Genomic DNA, 22965 nt, shown 5'->3' on the forward strand with positions numbered 1-22965 from the left:
CTTTGAAGTTGTTGCTTCTTTGAGAGGCAAGAGCTGATGTTTTGCAGGATTCTAAGTCTCTGGTGACAGCTTGCTTTTATAATTCTTTATATCCATTAAATCAGAGACAAATGATCTCATAGTGTATCAAAACATTAGGCATTGTAACCTAACTTCATCACATAGTCTAGATTGCAAATTAAAATCAAAATGTTTTTTATTATCTAGTTTTTAAAGCAGAACAAAATTAGAGAATTAAGTGTGATTTTTCTAGTACGTTTCCCAGAATATAGCTACTGTTCAGAAGTACATCGATTAAAATTGAGACAGAGTTGAGGTAGTTTACTACTCTTTCTACTTTACGTAAAACATTATCATAAACATTTTGATCTGCTCTTCCTAATTCTCATATTAGAGATAAAGGTTAAAAAGGTAAAATGAGTCTTCCAGGATCTATCTCAGTGAGCCTTGCTGGTCTCCACCAATGTGCTTTGCTTCTTATCATGAGGTAAATTTGGATTAGGAAGATTTCTCTGTGGCTTTGGATCTTCGGCACTTTAGAAAATCGATCATTTATCTGTCATCCAAAGATCATATAGATAAAAAAAAAATCTACTTATCATTATTGGTAATAAACTGAATGGAGTAGAAATGAATCATATATTTCAAATTTTAACTTCATTTTTCTCACTAACCATATAATATTGAAAACTAAATGCAAGCTTTATAAAATTTTAAGAATAGTTGGAACTATTTTATTTAAAATATAAAGTATATTATGAATTCAGCAGTTAATAGTATTCTCATACAAAGAAAAAATGAGTTAATGGATCCATTATACCTATTATTCATAGTTAAGTTCTAAAAGCCAGTCTATTTAAGTAGTCTACTTTCTGTGATTGAAATATCACAGATCCTCAATTAACTATTTGCTATATTACTCATCTGATAGCAGTAATCTTCATCTAACTGAGAATATAAACTGCTAAAATATTAATCTATTAGGTTCAAATTTCTGTTAGGATTCAAACAATTTGATGTAATGATTAAAATTGTTTAGTTTTATGTAAAATGATTATTTCATAATATCAAATTTCCAAATAAAATTTCTAATGTTATGAATAAAGCCTTTTATGCTCCAAAATCCTAGTCAAAGTTTAAATTAAAGTAGATGCCATAAAATATCACAAGACAATCAAAGAGAAGAACTCTGGATAAAGTACAAGAATAGCTCATATTAAACTTCTTACATAGTATTAACCCTGGTATACATGTGTATAGATCTCATGTATACAAGAAAATCAATCAGTGTTTAAAATTATGATAACATAACTTTTTATGAAAATACATTATAAACTTCAACACATTATCAAATGGATCTATGATCACAAAGACTAACAAACACAGCACTACTTTTAAAGCAAGATCTTGCATATCTCAACCCTGACTTCTTAGTGCCATAAATTTAGACCAAATGTTTAGAGAGGTGGATCTTAGGCTAATTATCTCTTCTTCTGTTAGAAAACCTGATCTTACTCTCTGGATCGCTCCAGTCCTTTCACTGTATAATGTGGATTTATCTTCCCAAAAGAGAAATATTGGTTACTTATTTTCTTCTTCACTGCTGTTCTCACTTCTTGATTTCTCAAAGTATAGATAAGTGGATTCAGAAAGGGGGTAAAGATGGTGTAGAAAACAGAAAGAATTTTATCCATCAGAAAGTTTGTGAAAGGCCACACATAAATGAGAATGCATGGTCCAAAGAACATGAGCACAACTATGAAATGCGATGTGCAGGTGGAAAGAGCCTTAGATGATCCAATTGAGGAGTGGCCCCTGATGGTGACAAGCACCACAATGTAGGAGATGAACAAAAGCAGAAGACTTATAAGAGCAATAACACCACTGGTTGAGACCATGAAGACACCAAGAACATATGTATCTATACAAGCCAGTTGGAGTACCAAAGGAAGGTCACAGAAAAAACTGTCTATCACATTTGGACCACAGAAGGGTAAATAGAGGATAAAAACTAATTGACTCATTGTATGTAGGAAGCCTACTGTCCAAGAAGTTACCACAAGTCCAACGCACACTTTTTGGCTCATAATTGTTGAATAGTAGAGAGGCTTACATATGGCTATATACCTGTCAAAAGACATGGAAATCAGCAGTACAATTTCAGTTCCAGTGAAAAGATGCAAAAGAAAGATTTGAGAAATGCACCCCTCAAAAGAAATTGTCTTGTGGTGAGCAAAGAAGTCCATGATCATCTTTGGTGTTGCAAAGGAGGAAAGGCATATGTCAATCAGAGAAAGGTTGCTGAGAAGGAAGAACATGGGGGAATGGAGATGTGAAGTGGACAGGACAGTGAACAGAATTAAGCAATTCCCAAGCATTGTCATTAAGTAGAAAACGGAAAACGCCACAAAGAAGAATATTTGAAGCTCAGGAGAATCAGTGAGTCCAAGTAACACGAATTCCGGCACTCTGGAATGGTTAAGCCTCTCCATTTACCCGTAGACTCTGCTCTGTATTCATAAAACAAAACAAAACAAAACAAAACAAAACAAAACAAAAACAAAACAAAACAAAACAAAACAAAACAAAACAGAAAGCAAAAAATTACAGTCCTTGGAACACATAATATATCTATAACTACATGTGAAGAACTTAAAACTTTACATAGTAATTATCTAATCCACTGACTACCTAGAATCCTTCTGAAAATGCTCTTAAGTACAAGATGCTTGTTTTTCTTTTAGGACCACTTAAACAACCAATGCCGGGTAACACAGCCTCTTGGATATATCCAGTAGTCAAACACAATACATGTCAGGTTGAGTATCACAGACCTCATAACAAACCTGTCTGACTACACCCATGTTTCAGGGTTCACATTTAAAGAAACGTGTTAAGTTTGTAGAGTGTACTAAACAATATAATATAATATTATAAAGAAAAATAAGAGGTGAGCTCACAAAGCGTTTTCTGATGCACAAGATGTGGAATTATTTTTTAATCAACCATTTTGACAATGTGTTTAACAATTTAAAGAATATGATGAGATTAAAAAAATTCACTCAATCTCTTTGAGCGACAAATTATTTAGTTTAAAATTTTAAGCTCATGAAATTATTAGTAATCAAAAAGTATAATTGTAAACACTCTAGAAGTAATCTCAATTTATATGATATTCTAATCTCAAAATTTTTTGCAGTTAAAAAATAAAAATATTCCACTTTTGCTCTTTTGGTCCAGTTTAAGCAACAAAAAGTTAGTGTATAAAACTGAGGTTAGATGTTTTGAACTGTATTTTCAGGACTCAAATAATTTTAAAGTTAATTCTTCCATTTACAGTTCTCCTATCTTTATTGTTTATTAATGTCTACCAAATTTAAAAAAAAAATAGTGAAATAAAATGAAAATTGGTCCTGGTTGACCAAAGCTAATGTGAGAAATGAGGCGAGCTCCTCCAGTCATCTAACTAATGCACTGTAGACTTTTGACTAAAGAAAGTGTGAGTGACTTGTTAGGAAAGTTATTTTTTATTAGAAAAATTAATCAAACACAGATTAGTCAAGTAATCAGTAATCTAATGTTATTTTAGCTCAATTAGTTATAAAAATTCTGTATAGCACCAATTTAACTGCTTTCCTCTTTTTTATTTAAATCAGTGTGTTTATAGTAAAAATCATGAGTCACTTGCCACATTAAATCAATTACCAGTATGTTTCATATAAAGTTTGGTGATAATTTGTCTATTTGTAGATATCTAACCTTATATTTTATCTATCTTCAAAAATGTGATTTTTGCTTACTTTATATACAAATTTTCTAAATCCACCTAAAGTGATCAAAATTTTAAATATGAGTAGGAAACAAGGTGGATCTGTGCCAAGAACTTTAAAGTCTCTTTCTATAGTAACTTTCAAGTTATTCTTGATATTAATAGAGTTAGAAAAAATGAAGTCTTTGTCATAAATTCAGAGAATGTTCAAATGGAAATAGAATCAATAAACTCTGATTTTCTCCTCTATTTATTTCTCTTTCATTAACTCACTTCTAATGATGCTTAAAATATGCTTAAAATAACAATGGAAACACATTACAAACATCACATGGACATCTGACACTAGTACTGAAATTACTTTTTACTGAATATTAACAGAATGGCATTATGGTTTTTAGTCAAAGAATAAATCCTTGTAAAAATTAAAGCAACTCTTCCAAAATAATTTGGCAGCCCTTTTGAGCACTTAACACAAAATCCCATCCACTGCATCTTCTGCCTTCAAAGAAGAAATTATACATCTAGTGTAGTTGTGGCTTATTTCATAGCCCAGTCAGAAGGAGGAAGGTGACAAGAGGGACTAAAACTACAAGTTCACATCTTACATGTTAAAGAACTGCACTTTCAAACTGCAATCGTCCTCATTGTTTTGTTTTTAGCTGTCACTAGACAATCAATGCCCAAATTTCAACCATTACCATTAATTCTATTTTTTTGTGTAGCTTCCTGTTTTCTCATGAAAAAGAAGGTATATTTACATACTGTTAAGTGCACATATTCAATTTGCCTTTTACAATTAATAAACAATGTTAAATTTTTTTTAGATAACAAAGTTGTAAAACTCTTAAAATGGAACCATCACTCAGTAGTTATGAGTGGCAATGATGTTTTTGACCAAGATCATATCTCAGCAGCCTTTTGACCTTCTGACCACTTTAATTGTGAGAGTTAAATTAGATGATTTATTTAAAGCTCTTAGCATAGCTCCTGATTAACAGTCAAAGACATTTCTGGAATTGAAATAAAAATGTTGTTCAGAAATGATCTTTTCTTTAATTTTATTAGTAATAATTGATACAACATTATGTAACAAAATATTCTAATCTTGCTTTAATTACTGATTCAATGCTATGCTACCAAAGTAATTATATTTTCTTTCATCCAAAATTATGTAATTTATTTTTAAAAGGTTTGGTTTACACATTTTGCTCTTTTCTCACACTTCCACGACAAAGATTTAATTATAATGAGAACTATGCTCACAATTACCATAAATGAAGGTTTTTCTTCACTTCATCTCTAGACAGGCAACTCTAATCACTCTGTGGTAGAATAGTCTGACTTCTTTTATCATATATATATACTTTTTCTTTATTATGTATCCATGTATACTTTATATTGTTAATATACACAAGTGGCCACTTTTGTTACCAGAAGACACAAGCCACAATTTGCTCTCAAGAACTTTACCATGATTCCTGATTTTTCACCTACATACCAGCTATGCAGTCAGAATATGATTCACTGCATCTTAAAAATGTGTGTGTCTTCTGAAATCATGATGGTCTTAGCAAGCATTAGTTGCCAGGAACTTGAATATGTATTTTCTCCCATCTTGATATAGAAGCCTCTAGGCAGTGACGTTTAGGAGGTGGATGACTTGGTCCTACAATCTACTTGCAGTGGGAGTTATTAAAATGGTGAACTGTCTTCTCAGAATTGCAAGAACTTTGTATGTGTCTCCTTTATTTAAACTGGGAGGCACTTTTTGTGATGAAGTAGTGTCCCTCAGAGAAAAGGGTGTGACTGGACCCTCCTAAGAGAGGAAGACGAAGAACAAATTCATAAAGATATTTCCATTTAACGCCAGTGTTCAAAACATCAAATTTGGAAACTATTCTTTAAAGCACAACAATTTTTCTCCAAAGATACATGGGTGCTATAAGACCAGTGAATTAAAGTAATAAACAAGACAGTAAACACTTAGAAAAACAAATAAAGTTGGCTGTTCCTGTGAATAGGTGAAGTCTACACACACACACACACACACACACACACACACACACACACACACACACACACATCACAAAGTCCAAACAAAGTATAATAATTTCAATCAAAACTTTAAATGTGTGTGTGTTTGTGTGTGTGCATCATATATATGTATTTGAAGTGTGTAAAACAAGTTTCCGTGGGCCTTTTTTAAAATTTCAAAATTTTAAATACTTTTTAAATTTTATTTTACTCAATACACGTGCCTATGTGTACGTACTTGGGGTTGTCAGAGACCAGATGTTCTAGAGGGTAATGGATCCTCTGGAACTGGAGTTCCAGATGATTGATATCAACCACATGGGTGCTAGAAGGGGTCCTCTGCAAGAGGAACAGGGGTTCTTAATTGCAGAAGCATCTCTCCATCCATGAACTGGTCTTTTTAAACATTGTTAGTGTTATCTATCTCTCCCCTCATAAACTCCTCTGTTCTATGTTCCCATTTCCTCTCCACTTAAAATGTCCCCCATTATCCCTCCTTTCCCCCTTCATATTGAAATAATTGATAAGAGAACGTTAGAGATCACCAGTCTTTATTAAGAGTACAGTGAGTTCTCTAGCCAGCTGACTACGAACAGGCTCTCACCTGAGAAAAGACTCCTGGTGTTTTTTGTTTGTTTCTTTCTTGCTTTGTTTTGTTTCATTGGTTTTTAAGTCTGAAGGCTGCAGTCATATCAGACCATATGCAGGCTAAGGAGATTTTCACAATGAAGTGGGTCTTGTAAAACATCAGATAAAGATCACTCAGAGGAACAATTTGTATTCATCAGGACTCTTTCTCTGCCAAAGGGAAGCCATTTTTGGTGTTGTAAAACACTATCAAAAGGAGTGAGAAACTGTCTAAAGGAAAATGTGACTCAAAAGTGGAGGAGGTCAGGATAAGATAACCTTGCCTAAGCCACTTCAATATCACCAGTGTTCTATAATCCCCCGCCCCCTTATGAACTCCTCACTGACCCCTAGCTAGTTCTCTGGTACCTACAAGTACTCAGAATTAAACACAAAAAGATAAAGACTCAATTCTAGGATCCACATAGGAGAGACTTGCTGCATTTGACCTGTGTGTGTATGTTAGCATTGTCCTATGTGATGTACTTTTTCCAGTTCCTTCAATTTACCTGGGAATTACATTGGATTTGTAGATTGCTTTAGGGAAAATGGCCATTTTACAAGATTAACCTTAACAACCCATGTTTATGAAAGGTCTCTCTGTCTTTCAGTGTCTTATTCAGATGTCTTTATCCATTGTTTAACATTTTTCATTGTAGATTATACAGGTCTTTCAACTTCTTTGTTAGGTTTGTTTTGGAATTTCGTTTAATTTTTCTATTGTCAATAGGATTGTTTCCATGATTCTTTCCTCAGTGTTTATCCTTAGCATGTGAGAAGGCTACTGGCTTGTAACCTAACATTTTGAACTGTTTATCAGTTCTAGGAGTTTCCAGGTTAGTCTTTGGGATTTCTCATGTTCAGAACCATACCATCTTCAAAAAGAGATGCTTAACTTCTTTTCCTATTTGTAACCATTTTATCTTCTTCTCTTACTGCTGTAGCTATGGCTTCAGGCACTGTACTGAATAAGAACAGAGAGAGTGGGCACCCATGCTATGAACCCGATCTTAGTGGTAATGATTCTTATTTTTCATCACTTAATATGATGGTGGCTATAGGTTTGTCATGTATAACCCTCACTATGTTTAGATATGTTTCCTTGATCCCTATCTCTCTGGGTTTTTACCATGAAGGGATGTTGGATTGTGTCAAAGTCTATTTCTGCATCAGTTGAAGTGATCGTGGGATTTATGTCTTGAATCTTTTTGGTGACCAGACTGACTTTGAATTCACAGAGATTTGTAGAGACTTGGTGTGGTGCTGCTATGTATTCAAATGCTAAATACTGGCCTCCTAAGACCTAGTTGCCCCAAGACTTGTGAATTCTCAAGTATAGCAGCTTTTGTTGTGCAAACTTTGCTCCCCAAGTTATTCCCAATTGGGCTATAAAGATGCCTATACCCAGGGTTGGGCAGAAGAGAGGAAGCAGAGCAAAAGTTCCTGGGCTTGGGGTCTGAGGTAGGGACCAGAAGGAAAGGGGAAAAGTAGAAAGAACAGGTCCCAATGGAGAAACACGGAACTTAAACACATGGCCATGAGACCTAAAGCAGTGGGAGGAGCCCAGGTGGAATCTTGGGGATCAATACAGGGAAGTAGAGAAAATAGCATAGAGGGCAGATACCCAGTTTCAGTGTTTGTTTGCTTTCTATTTATTTAGTGTTTACTTATTCACTTTACCTCCTGCTCACTACCAACCTCCTTGTCACCCCTTCCCCTTCTCCTCTGAGTGGGTAGGGGCCTCCTGGGTATCCCCCAACTCTGGCACTTCAAGTCTCTGCTAGGCTAGGTACTTCCTCTCCCACTGAGACTAGACAAGGCATCCATCTAGAACATATACCACATACAGGCAACAACTTTTGGGATAGCCTCTGTTCCAGTTGTTTGGAACGAAAATGAAGACCAAACTGCACATCTGTAACATATGTGTGGGGGGTCTAGGTCCAGCACATGTGTGTCTTTGGTTGGTTGTTCAGTCTCTGAGAGCACCAAGAGACCAGGTTAGTTGATTCTGTTGATCTTCCTGTGGAGTTCCTATCTCCTCTGGGGCTGCAATCCTTCCTAGCATTCTTCTATAAGAGTCCCCAAACTCCATCTACTGTTTGGCTGTGGGTGTCTTTATCTGTCTGGGTCAGCCGCTGGTTGGAGACTTTTAGAGAACAGCCATGCTAGATTCCTGTCTGCAATCATAACAGAATATCATTAATATTCTGGTATTTATAGGGATTGGTGCCCATGGGACAGGTTTCAAGTTGGGCTTGTTATTGATTGGCCATTCTCTCAGTGGCTGCCCCTTCCCCAAACCCTACATTTCTTATAGACAGGATAAGTTTTTGATTGAACATTTTGTGGGTGGGTTTGTGTCCCTATTGGTCCACTGGGATTCCTAACCACAAGAGGCAGCCTCCCCAGGCTCCATACCCCAATGCTGTAAGTCATAGCTAAGGACATCCCCATGGATTCTTGAGTACCTCCCTATCTCAGGTCTCTGTCTCTTCCTGGAGATGCCCCCTGCCTCCTCCTACACCTGTTGGTTACAGATTTTCATCCATTCTCATGGCCATCTGGCCATCCCCATATACCTTACCCTGAACCTCCTACTCCCCTCCCTATCTTCCTTCCCATCCAGTTCCCTCTCTCCATCACATGACCTTCCGTGACCATTCCATCTCTCCCTTCTAAGTGTGGCTCAAGCATCCTTGCTTGTGACCTCCATCCTGTCCAGCCTCCTTGTATCTGTGGAGTATAGCATGGGCATTTTGTATTTATGGACAATATCCACTTATAAATGAATACATATCCTTCATGTTCTTTTGAGCCTTGGTAAACTCACTTAAAGCTTATTATAAATCTAAAAGTCACTGTCTATTATTTGGGACAATTGTGATGATATTTAATGTTTGACTGATGTTCTAAGAACAAAACTCTGTCTCTAATCCACCCCTGTGGCCTGATGCCTGTCTATAGCAATGATCACTCTCTAGCAGCTAACCTACTCTGATAATAGAGTAATAAGTACTTTGCAAGGACCAGTTGTTTTAGAGAACAGAGGGATACTGATCATACTGTGTATATGAATATTTTAGGAAATATGAGCATTAGGGGGAAGAAAATATAGGTAAGCAGCCACAGGGAGACTAATAATTAATATGAGGTTGTTGGATGGGATGTAGAGGAGAATAATATGAACCAGAATGGGAATACTAAAAGCAAAAGGAAAACCTGGAGTGGAAATGTGGGGGTTTAAGTTAATGGTAGACTAGAAAAGTGAAAGTAAAACTCTGTACCCAGATATCATAAACCAGGTGGGCTTCTATGCGTTGACAGACATAGCTATTAGAGCAAAGGATACAGGGAAAGAAAAAGGAATGCAGGGAAAAAAAGAGCCAAACAAGAAAAGTCATGAAGAGTCGAGGACTATGTTGAAATGGTACACTAACATACTGTACTATATAGAAAAAAATACAGCTGAGTTGGTGCAGAGCTGGGTAGAAATACAACATAAGAAAACCATTACAAGATAACAGCTGCAGTGGGTAAAGAGATCTAGGGAAAGGTATAGGAAAATGATATCACTGGGCTAAAAGTAATTTTGTCACCTTAGAAAAGCTGCTGCTTCTTCCTTGTCTTGGTCTGGGACAAACTTTGTGTTTATTTCTATCAGTTTAATTCTTCTTTTGTGAACTTTCCATTACCCATCTGAGTCGAGTTTTCGTGTTCCTCTTATTTGAGCTGTGGAGAGCCAAGTCAAACTCTACTCAGCTCTGGTTGCTTCATTCCCACAGGGTTGACAACTGTGAGTGGCTGTGTTGTGAGCCAAGCATACTTTGGAGCCTCTGATCAGTTCCCACAGCTTTGGCTTTTCCTGGTAGGGTGCTAATGTTGTTCCTGGCAGATGTTCCTGGGAACTCCTTTTTTAAAAACTCATCTTGACACAGCTTTGGTAGATTTCTTAGTGAAAATTCTTTTAACCCAGGTTGCTGACATCTTCTGAAATTCTCAGCTATCTAAAATTATTTCCCTAATAATTTACTATTAATAAATTTTATAAATAAAATAAAAACTGAATAATAAAATAATTTTCACTGGATAATCTAGGCACAAATGAAACAATGGAACAAGAACAAGAACAACTAGAATGATGTTTATCCTTAAATGTACATATACTACAGTTTACAACTACAAGTCACAAATATAAATTTATGTTTTATCATATCTACATTTAACTTTTTATTTTGGTGTATCACAGGCTGTTTTTTAAAATTATTTTATGAGATATTTTCTTCATTTACATTTCAAATGCTATCCCAAAAGTCCCCTATACCCTCCTCCTGCCCTGCTCCCCTACCCACTCACTCCCACTTCTTGGCCCTGTCGTTCCCCTGTATGGGGCATATAAAGTTTGCAAGACCAAGGGGCCTCTCTTCCTAATGATGGCTGAATAGGCCATCTTCTGCTACATATGCAGCTAGAAACATGAGCTCTGGGGGTACTGATTAGTTCATATGGTTCCACCTATATGGTTTTAGACCCCTTCAGCTCCTTGGGTAATTTCTCTACCTCCTCCATTGGGGGCCCTGTGTTCCATACTATAGATGACTGTGAGCATCCACTTCTGTGTTTGTCAGGCACTGGCATAGCCTCACAGGTGACAGCTATATCAGGGTCCTTTCAGCAAAATCTTGCTGGCATATGCAATAGTGTCTATGTTTGGTGGCTGATTATGGGATGGACTCCTGGGTGGGGCAGTCTCTGGATGGTCCATCCTTTTGTCTTAGCTCCAAACTTTATCTCTACACTTTTTTCCATGGGTATTCTCTTCCCTATATTAGGGAAGAATGAAGTATCCACCTGTTGGTCTTCCTTCTTGATTTTCTTGTGTTTTGGAAATTGTACCTTGGGTATTCTAGGTTTCTGGGCTAATATCCACTTATCAGTGAGTGCATATCAAGTGACTTCTTTTGTGATTGGGTTACCTCACTCAAGATGATATCCTCCAGATACATCCATTTGCCTAAGTATTTCATAAATTCATTGTTTTTAATAGCTGAGTGGTACTCCATTGTGTAAATGTACCACACTATCTGTATCCATTCCGCTGTTGAGGGATATCTGGGTTCTTTCCAGCTTCTGACTATTATAAATAGGGCTGCTATGAACATAGTGGAGCATGTGTCCTTATTACCAGTTGGAAGATCTTCTGGGTATATGCCCAGGAGAGGTATTGCTGGATCTGCGTGTAGTACTATGTCTAGTTTTCTGAGGAACCAACAGACTGATTTCCAGAATGGTTTTATAATCTTGCAGTATCACCAACAATGGAGGACTGTTCCTCTTTCTCCTCACCAGTATCTGCTGTCACCTGAATTTTTGATCCTAGCCATTTTGACTGGTGTGAGGTGGAATCTCAGGGTTGTTTTGATTTGCATTTCCCTCCTGATTCAGGATGTTGAACATTTTTTCAAGTGCTTCTCAGCCCTTCCATATTCCTCAGTTGAGAATTCTTTGTTTAGCTCTGTATCCCATTATTTTAATGGGGTTATTTGAATTTCTGGACTCCAGCTTCCTGAGCTCGTTGTATATATTGGATATTAGTCCTCTATCAGATTTAGGATTGGTAAAAATTCTTTCCAAATCTGTTGGTGGCCTTTTTGTCTTATTGACAGTGTCTTTTGCCCTACAGAAGCTTTGCAATTTCATGAGGTCCCATTTGCTGATTCTTGATATTACAGCACAGACCATTGCTGTTCTCACAGGCTGGTTTTGAAATTGTAATCCCTGTCTTAGCTTCCCAAATGCTTGAATTACAGGCATATGTCACTACACCTAATCTATAAGCACATTTTTATAAGAGAAAAGGAGATGGTAAAATTAACACTAAATTTATTCATTCAATAAAACAAATACAAAAAATAAACAAAATGCAAACTATTATTTTGGTATTTGGCAAATTTCCCGTTTTTTATTCAGTCCTTGAAATCAGTTAAACAAGTATTTTGCTGTGTCTCAAACCAATGGAGACAGAATTTACATGTCCTAAAGCTGCATGTGACAAGTAACCACAATTGTCCAAATAAATGAAAAGATTATGTTTAATAAATGTTCCCTTAGCTGTGATTGGGGAAGCTTTCCCCACAATGAACGAAGTAAATATAAAGACTTATAGTTGTTCATCATTCTGAGAATAAGTAAGGGTTGAGTCCTCAGTCCTCTAAGGGGCATTTATGTCATCTCTTCTAAGGCTAAGAGACTATTTTGGAAGATGCAGATAAAAGAATATACAAGCTGGAAGACAAAGACAGGTGCATTGTAATGCTTTCCTCTGACATGACAGGTCTAACACAGGCATAATCATGATAGGTCTAATACAGCCATAATCATGGCAGGTATAACACAGGAATAATCTCACAATAGCTGTGACTGCTATGGGCTTTCAGAAGACTGGGAATGAAGACAATCAGCCATGGACCAGGAAGGAGCCCTATGCCTCTTTACTGGATGATATCTGAGGGAGGGACAGACATGGTCTTTTTTCTGCTTCCTGGAGCTCACCAGGCTCTAACAAAAAGCTCTGTAGTCATCCAGATAGCACATCTTGTTAAACACAGTGGGCCACAAAACAAAACAAAACAAAACAAAACAAAACAAAGAGACTTGTTTGTGGGAAGAGGCTAATGGGGAAGATAATAGAAGTGGGAAGAAAATAAGAGAGGATAGGGGACAGACTAAACAGAAAGAACTACATCTGCATGAAGTTATTAGAGAACAAATGTCAATAAAGAATTTTTAACCTATGGTTCCACAGATTTTTTTTTTTCCTTTTGTGTTGTTTATCCAAAAAAGAGTAAATTAAGTTCCTGCTACTCTGCCATGATCACAAGCATAAACATTCATTTTATTTTAAGAATTACTTAGTAAATTTAAACATTGGCTATTGAAATACCTCAGTGAGTAAAGATAAGATTCATTGCTAGAGTTTAATTCCAAAGAACCACATGGTATATGGAGAATCAACTCCCACATATGTTCCCTGAGACACATACACATACACACACACACACACACACACACATGCACCCACACTCACAGGAAATTCATATAAAACAATTTTAAGAAATAATTATCAAGGTTAATTTCCTTTATGTGTCTACAGATGTTACTATTAAGAAAGAAAAATAAAAATACCTGTTTCTAAAATAAATACCTTACAGGCAAACTGAATGTACACAATTAATTTAATCAACAGAAGTAGTAAAGACAGATAATTTCAATCGTTCGTAAAAGACTAAACTGACAGAACACGTTAATTTGCACAAGTGTGACAGGGTAGAGTAGGACTTAATGTTTAGCTTAGATTCAGAATTAGAAAAGATAATGGTGGCTTGAACCAAGGTGAAGAAATTATCTTGTCTGGTATTTGGATGATAACAGAATACAGTTTTATTTGTTCTCAGACTGTAGATTATGAGAAATATGTCCTCAAAATATTATAAATCAGAAGGTCTGTAGAAGATACCAAACAGACAGATTTTAGCTAACTATGCTTAGCTGGTGTGGTGAAATATAGGGGATGCTGGAGAGTCAAAAGAGCCTAGGATTTTTTTTTGAGGAGACAGGAAGTGATGACAGGAGATAGGCAGATTCACAGTAATCACAAAGTCTCAAAAAGGAATGAAGAAACAGATTGTTAGGTAAAAGTGAAAGTGGAGGGCAGAGAATTCTATTGGAGGCAATTCTGTGGCAAATGATAATTAGAAGTCAAGTATTATCAGAGAGGGATTACGGGGAATTTTTAAGACATTTAAACTATTCTTTAAGATACTCTGATTGTGACAAGCAAAATCCTTAAAGTCCATAAAACTATAAAACACAAATAGTGTGTCCTAATAAAAATTACGTACTTTCATAATAGTGTATTCATGTTTGGTAATCATAAGAAATATAGTTTAATATGAGATGTTCATAGTAAAAATAGTCTCTATGCTTGTATGCATCAAAAATGTTTATACACAAACTTTATTTTCTAATTATATTTTCTGTAATCCTAAAACAACTTTTAAAACTTGATTAGCTTGAAATAAGTAGAAACAGCTAGAGAATATCATTAAAGAAAAGAAGAGTAAGTTTCATGTAGAGAGATGAAAACTGTCTAGCAAAGTTTTAACATTAATAAAGAATGTTGCTATGTGCTGAGGTGAAACCAAAACAAAGGACACAATTGTTTGTGGAAAGTAGAAAAGATTGGCCAGTGTAATGGTTGGCCACCAACCACCAACCACCAACCATAGAGTATACATGGAGTTATCCTTGGCTTCAGATACATTTGCAGCACAGGATGGCTTTATCTGCATGAATGGTAGGCAAGGCCCTTTGTCCTGTGGAGGCTTGATGCCCCAGTGTAGAGTAGCACTAGAGCAGTGAGGTTGGAACGGGTGAGTGGATAGAGGAGTACCCTCATAGAGGCAAAAGGGAGGGAAGAGAGGGGGAAGGGATGGAGGGTTTGAGGAGGGGTAAGTAGGAAAGGGGATATCATTTGAAAATGTAAATGAATAAAATGGTTAATTTAAAAAAGAAAGAAAATGGAACTCCACCCTCCCGAATACCACTCCCCTTCCATCCCTTCCACCCCTTCTACCTGGTCCTTCCTGCTGGGCATCCTCCTAGCAGGTCTGCTCCCATGACAACACCCCATCCTGACCTATCTTAGAGGACCCACTGCACTCAGAGGGGTATAGGACCTGCTGCATTAAGAACCGTTGAGGATCCACTGCTCTCAAAGTAGTTGAGGATCAGTTGCACTCAGAGCAATTGGCCAACAGCTTGACTGCTCCACTGAAGATCCAAAAGTCTGAAGGCCTCCAAGGAGATCTACTGTAGCCAGGGCAACACATCAGCAGTTTCTCTGCCCCTGTGAAGAGCCCCCAGTTGAAAGGCACCACAGATGGTCTGCCATAGCCAGGGCTGCAGGCCTACAGGGAAACCTGAAGGAACCCAGTGACAAAAGAGGCAGACTCCAGACAGTCATCCAGTCCAACAAACACCAGGGATATCCAGATGGTGAAAGGCAAGTGCAAGGCCATAAGTAACTGAAGCCAATATACTTGGGCAACATCAGAACCCAGCTCTCCCAACACAGAAAGCCCTGAGTACCAACACACCTGAAAAGATGGAATCTTTCCTGAAATCCTATCTAATGAAGATAATTAAGGAGGATAACAATAACTCACTGAAAGAAATACAGGAAAACACAGGTAAACAGGAGAAGGAATTGAATAAAGCTATCTAAGACCTAAAAGTGGAAGTAGAAACAATAAAGAAAACACAAGTGGAAGCAAACCTGGAAATGGAAAACCTAGAAAAGAGGTCAGGAATTACAGACATAAGTATCATCAACAGAATATAAGAGATAGAAGAGAGGATCTCACATGTAGAAGATACAATAAAAGAGATTGACGCAACTGTCAGAGAAATGTCAGAACACAAAAATCTCCTAACCCAAACCATCCAGGAAATTCAGGACACAATGAAAAGATCAAATCTAAGAATAATCAGAATAGAGGAGAATGAAGATTCCCAGCTCAAAGAACCTGAAAATATCTTTAACAAAGTCACAGAAGAAAAAGTCCCCAACCTAAAGAAAGAGATAACCATAAAGGTACGAGAATCCTATAGAACACCAAATAAATGGGAACAGAAAAGAAAATCCTCTCACCACATAATAATCAAAACACTAAATGCACAGAACAAAGAAAGAATATTAAAAGCTGCAAGGGAAAAGGGCCAAGTAACATAAAAAGGTAGTCCTATCAGAATTACGCCAGACTTCTCAACAGAGACTATGAAAGCCAGAAGAGTCTGGTCAGAGGTCATGCAGACTCTGAGAGAACATAAATTCCAGCCCAGACTGCTATACTCAGCAAAGTTCTCAATCAGCATAGATGAAGAAACCAAAATGTTCCAGGACAAAACGAAATTCAAACAGCATTTACCAATCCAGTCCTACAGAAGATCCTAGAAGAAAACTCCAATACAAGGAAGGTACCTACACCAAAGAAAGGACAAGATATTAAACATCTCACAACAAAGTCAGAAGCAGAGAACCCCGAAAGCCACCTACAAAAACAAACATATCAGGAACCTACTGATATCTCTCTTTAATATCTTTAGTATCTCTCAATATTAATGGACTCAACTCACCTATAAAAAAGACATAAGCTTATAGACAGGATATGCAAACAAGAACCAGCATTTTGCTGCATACAAGAAACACACTTCAATAACAAGGACAGACACTATTTCAAAGTAAAGAGGTAGAAAAAGGCCTTCCAAGCAAATGGTCCCTGGAAACAAGCAGGAGTTGCCATCCTAACATCCAATAAAATAGACTTTTAACCAAAAATTATCAAGCATGATGAAGGACACTTCATATTCATCAAGGGGAAAATACACCAAGAGAAAGTTTCCATTATGAACATCTATGCCCCAAATGCAAGAGCACCAAAATTTGTAAAAGAAACTTTACTAAATCTCAAAACACACATTGAACCCTATACAATAATAGTGGGAGACCTCAACACCCCACTCTCACCAATGGATGGACAGGTCATTCAAACAGAAACTAAACAGAGACACGATGATACTAAGAAAGGTTATGAACCAAGTAGATTTAACAGATATCTACAGAACATTTCACCCTAAGACAAAAGAATACACCTTCTCCTCAACACTTCATGGTACCTTCTCCAAAATCAATCATATAATTGGTCACAAAACAACATTCAGCAGATCCAAGAAGACTGAAATAATACCATGCATTCTATCAGATCACCATGGCCTAAGGCTGATCTTCAATAGCAGCAAAAACTACAGAAAGCCCACACACATGTGGAAACTATACAACACTTTACTCATTGATAACTTGGTCAGGGAAGAAATAGATAAAGAAATTAAAGACTTCCTGGAATTTAATGAAAGTGTTGACATGTCATCATCAACCTTATGGGACTCAATGAAAGCAGGGCTAAAAGGAAAGTTCATAGCACTAAGTACCCTGGTAAAGAAACTGGAGATCTTACACTAAGGACTTAACTGCATTCCTGAGAGCTATAGAACAAAAAGACACAAATGTACCCAAGAGAAGTGGACAGCAGGAAATAGTCACACCCAGGGCCAAATCAACCAAGTAGAAACAAAGAAAACAATACAAAGAAACAACAAAACTAGAAGCTGATTCTTCGAGAGAATCAACAAGATAGATTAAACCCCTAGCCAAACTAATTAAGGGGCAGAGAGGCAGTATCCAAATTAACAAAATCAGAAACTCAAAGGGACACATAACAACAAAAATGGAGGAAATTCAAAAAATCATCAGATGCTACTATAAAAGCATCTATTCAACAAAACTGAAAAAAATCTAGATGAAATGGATGGTTTTCTAGAAATATAACACATACCCAAGTTAAATCAAGAGTAGGTAAACTATCTAAACAGGACCATATTGCACAAGGAAATAGAAAAACTTCCTAACCATAAAAATCCGAGGGCCAGATGGATTTAGTGCAGAATTCTACCAGACCTTCAAGGAAGACCTGATACCAATTTTCCTCAAACTGTTTTATAAAATAGAAAGAGAAGGGACACTACCTCCCTCATTCTATGAAAGCACAATTACTCTGATACCTAAACCACACAAGGACCCAACCAAAAAAGAGAACTTCAGACCAATCTCCCTTGCGAATATCAATGCAAAATTACTCAATAAAATTCTTTCAAACAGAATCCAAGAACACAAAATTTATATAGAACTCAAGAAGCTAATCACACACACACACACACAAAAAGGCCAAACAACCCAATCAAAAAATGGGGTATAGAGCTAAACTGAGATTTCACAACTGAGGAATCTTGAATGGCTGAGAAGCACCTAAAGAAATGTTCAAAGTCCTTAATGATCAGAGAAATGCAAATCAAAACAACCCTGAGATTCCACCCTACACCAATCAGAATGACTAAGATCAAAACCTCAGGTGACAACACCTGAGGATATGGAGAAAGAGGAACACTCCTCCATTACTGGTGGGATTGCAAACTGGTACAACCATTCTGGAAATCAATCTTGAGGTTCCCCAGAAAATTAGAAATAAATGTACCTGAAGAACCAACTATACCACTCTTGGGAATATACCCAAAATATGCCCCACCATGCCACAGGGGCATGTGTTCCACTATGTTCATAGTAGCCTTATTTGTGATAGCCAGAAGCTTGAAACATCCTAGATGTCCCATAACAGAGGAACAGATACAGAAAATGTGGTTAATTCACACAATGCATTATTACTCACCTATTAAGAATGAGGACAATCTGAGTTTTGCAGGCAAATGGATGGAACTAGAAAATACCATCCTGAGTGAAGTAACTCAGACCCAAAAGGACATGCATTGTATGTACTCACTAATAAGTGGATATTAGCCAAAAAAAAAAAAAAAAAAGTACAGAATATACAAGATACAGTCCAAAAAGGTCAACAAGCTGAAGTGCCCAAGTGAGGATGCCTCAGTCCCACTTGGGAGGGAGAAGAAAACAATCACAAGTGGGGAGGGAGGGAGGGACCTAGTGAGGATACCTTAGCCCTACTTGTGAAGAAGAAAGCAATCACAAGTGGGGAGGGAGGGAGGGACCTGGGAAGTAAAGTGGACAGGCAGAGAGGGGATTGTTGGGGAGAGGGGAACCTGATCTGGTATTGGGTGAGGGAAAAATACTGAAGCCCTGAGGGCCAGCAGAAAGAATGGAAACAGGCAACCTCGGGAGACAGGAGGGTGGGGGGACCCTCCAGAATGCACCAAAGACCTGGGAGGTGAGAGACTCTCAGGATTCAAAGGTAGGAACTTTAGATGAAATGCCCAATAGTGGGGAGAGGGAACTTATTGAGCATACCTCCTGCAGGAAAAGAAAGCATCAAATGAGGGAGAGGGGTTCCATCCCACAGTCACAACTCTGACCCATAATTGTTCCTGTCTGAAAGAATTACAGGGATGGAAATGGAGAGAAGCTTGATGAAAAGAAGGTTTAGCAACAGGCCCAAAGTGGTATCCAGCTCAAGGGGAGGTCCCAAAGCCTGACACTGTTACTGAGGCTATGGAGTGCTCACAAAAAGGAACCTAGCATGACCACACTCTGGAAGACCCAACAAGCAGCTGAAAGAGTCAGATGCAGATATCTGCACCCAACCAATGGACAGAAGCGGCTGACCCCTGTTGTTGAATTAGGGAAAGTTGAAAGAAGCTGAGGAGAAGGGCAACCCTGTAGAAAGGCCAGCAGTCTTAATTAATCTGGACCCCTGAAATCTCTCAAGAACTAGACTATGAAGCAGGCAACATACACCAGTTTATATGAGGCCCCCAACACACATACAGTAGAGGACTTCCAGGTCTGTGTTCATTCAGAGATGATGGATCAAACCCTCAAGAGACGGGAGGCCCCAGGGAGTTTAGAGGTCAGTTGGGGTGGAGGATGTGGACATCTATGTGGAGACAGGGGGTAGGGAGGTGGTGTGGGATGTGGAACAGTTGGAGGGTGGATGGAGGGAAATAAAATATGGATTGTAAACAAACAAACAAACAAAACACATTCTGTAAATCAATTAGGTATATGGTTGAAGCACCACAAACTTTCCCCCATCCATATTACCATGACTACTTATCTCATCCCTTTTTAGGTCTTGTATATGTAACCATGTTTGTGAAAATGTATGGGCGTAGCTTTGTAAATCACTAAGAGATAAAATCTCACAGCAAATTCCTTCTCCTTCTTGCAGTCTTTCAGTGCCCTCTTCTATAGTGATTTTTCTAGCTGTTGATGCAGAAGTTGTTTTGTAGATGCATCTATTGTAACTGGGTCCCACCATGATTCATTTTAAAGGGTATGAATTTCTGTGATGGTCTCCATATATTGCAGACAAAAGTTTTCTTGATAGAAAGTAAGGACTACATTTATCTGTGGGTATCAGTACAAACATGATGTAGTTGGGGACTCTGCTGGTTCAGTAAAGTAGTATTTGTACATTTTCTTTGGATAGGTTAAAATTATCAAGTATGATTTCCCTCTTGTCAAGCTGGTCTTAAGTCCAGTTACAGCTGTTAGCTACAACCAAGGTATGAATAGTATTCCTGCGCACTTATCCTTATTATAGGATGCTGATCATTGAGGTGGTTCATAAGTACCACATCAGTTGCTTGTCTCTGTTCTTTCTAAGTTTGCATGGTGGCTTCTGGTTTCATGAATGCTAGTCCCAAGTAAGGAGACATTCATGTCAGTTTTAACTCAGAGGCCTCTGAATCTTGGGTCTGATGTTTATGGTGTCTTTAGCCATAGGGACTTATAGCTTACACATCTGAAGGTCAAAGAAAGTTAATAACAGTCTGTAATGCTTTGAGAGTCTCTTAGCCAACCTTGATTAACATCACAAGGAAGTGTTTCTCATCTTGATACTGAGGTATTTGTTACATGATTTTTGGTTTTCAAAGGGAGTATTGTCAGCCCAGTTATATGTATATGTGTATGTGTATGTGTATACATAGACTTACATGTGTTATAGGCTTTTTAGGTATGTAGGTAATAGTATGATTCCATATGAATTTTTCAGACATCCTTACACTTACTTACTCTTCTCCTTCCTTCTGTACTTAACTGACAACTCACCCTCATTTGGAGCTCACAATCTTATGGTTTTCTAATCAGGTCATGTGTAACTGGAAATTCCTATCTCTATTGCATCCACAGTCTCCATCATGGTAAGGGTCCCTTTTGAATTTCTGTGTTTCCGAAGTTACTCCAAAATGTGGACTCTTATCTAAAGATTTGAAGCAAGGAGGTGGCAGACAACATGCAGTATTTGTCTTTTCTGGGTCTGAGTTATTTAAAATTCAGTATTATCTTTATTGAAGTTCACCCACTTACCTGAAAAGCTGATTTTATTTATTTATTTACTTATTTATTTTTATAGTTGAGCAGCAATAGTGTCATTATTCATTCCTATGTTTATGGCCATTTAAGTTGCTTCTATTCCTTAACTAACAGCAGCAATGATCATGACAGAATAAGTATCATTAAAGTAAAATGTTGAGGCCCTTTGGTATGTGTCAAAGGAGTAGTACAGCAGTATAGTAGGCTCAATTCATTTTTCACTCTTCAAGGTCTTTTGACGCTGGTTTTCACAGTGGCCCTGTCTGTTTGCAATTGTTCCAACAGTGCATAAAAATTCCCTTTACTCTGCATCCCTTCCAGCATCTATTTTTGCTATTTTCTTGATCTTTGCCATTCTGCCAGATGTAAAAATGAAATCTTAACGTTGTTTTAATTTGCATTTTTCTAATTGCTAGGGAGCATAAACACGTTTAAAGATGCTTCTTAGCATTTTTTTTTCTCCTTTTGAGAAGTTTCTCTTCAGATTCCAAGCACTTTTTCTGAATTAATCATTTATTCTTTTGAATCATTATTTTTAAATTTTATATATATTTTAGATATTAACCCTCTATCAGAATGATAGGTGGCAAAGAGTCTTTCTCATTCTATGAACTTTTGCTTCACTTGCTTATTTCTTCAGTTGTTCAGAAGCATTTTAGTTGTAGATATTCTCACTTAGTAGTTGTTGGCCTCAATTCTTGGCCAAGTGGAGCGCTATTTGGAAAGTCCTGTCATACACCTATATCATGTAAGGTACTATAAGAGTGTTCTGTTGTGGATAGCCCTGGAGCTAATTATATTTGATGTTAATTCCATTCTCCTGTGAGGGGTTGTGAACAAGGAGTGAGTCAGCACTCAGGTGATTTCCTGTAAACCTGCTTCCCACCTTAATTTGTAAAATAAAGGAGAGCTGATGATTGGGCAGATAAAAGGGAAGGTGGAGTGGAAGGTGGGGGAGAAAAGAAGGAGAAAATGGAAGAGGGAGAGAACGCTGAGAAGGAGGAAGAAGAGGAAAAGCAGAGCAGAAGCACATGGCTTGGAGAAACCACAAGTTCTAAGGGGTCTCATAAACTGTGGAAGATAGTAGTGTAGCGGTAGATCTGCCCAATCTAGGTGCACAGCATGTAATCATATTAACTGTGTCGGGTTTTCATTGCCAGAGGGCATATTTGGTTTGGAGAGATTTACCACAACAGTGTTCCTCTAGCATTTTTTTTCTCCTTTTGAGAAGTTTCTAGCAGTTTTATTATTTCAGATTTCCTGCTGAATCCTTTGATCCATTTAGTGATATATGTTAGAGACAAGGTAATACATGTGAGCCTAATTTTATTTTCTAACACACACGCATATATATATATATATATATATATATATATATATATATTTCCCCCAGCATAATTTGTTGAAGATACTTTATGTTTATTGTGACTGGGCCTGGTGCTGTTTGTATGTTGATGCTAATTCTGCTTTCCTGGGGGGTGGGGGGTTGGCTATGGACAAGGAGCGAGTCATACTCAGGTGAACCAATCCCTTAATGAATAAGGAACCAGTCACTGGGTGAATAGGCAGG

At 37.4% G+C, this 22965-nt stretch overlaps 1 protein-coding gene across 1 annotated transcript; it reads right to left on the minus strand.

Annotated features, from left to right (window-relative positions):
* Positions 1-1511: 1511 nt before the first annotated feature.
* LOC110325878 (olfactory receptor 4K2-like) lies at positions 1512-2492 on the minus strand. The gene has a single exon (XM_021204036.1). It carries the CDS (start codon positions 2490-2492, stop codon positions 1512-1514), a length of 981 nt encoding a protein of 326 aa, XP_021059695.1.
* Between the last annotated feature and the right edge of the window lie 20473 nt (positions 2493-22965).

This window comes from Mus pahari, chromosome 8 (genome assembly GCF_900095145.1).
Source record: "Mus pahari chromosome 8, PAHARI_EIJ_v1.1, whole genome shotgun sequence".
NCBI classification, from domain to species: Eukaryota; Metazoa; Chordata; class Mammalia; order Rodentia; family Muridae; genus Mus; species Mus pahari.

Coding starts and splice junctions, on each gene's coding strand:
- LOC110325878 (XM_021204036.1), bottom strand. CDS start 2,492: ATGGAGAGGCTTAACCATTCCAGAGTGCCGGAATTCGTGTTACTTGGA.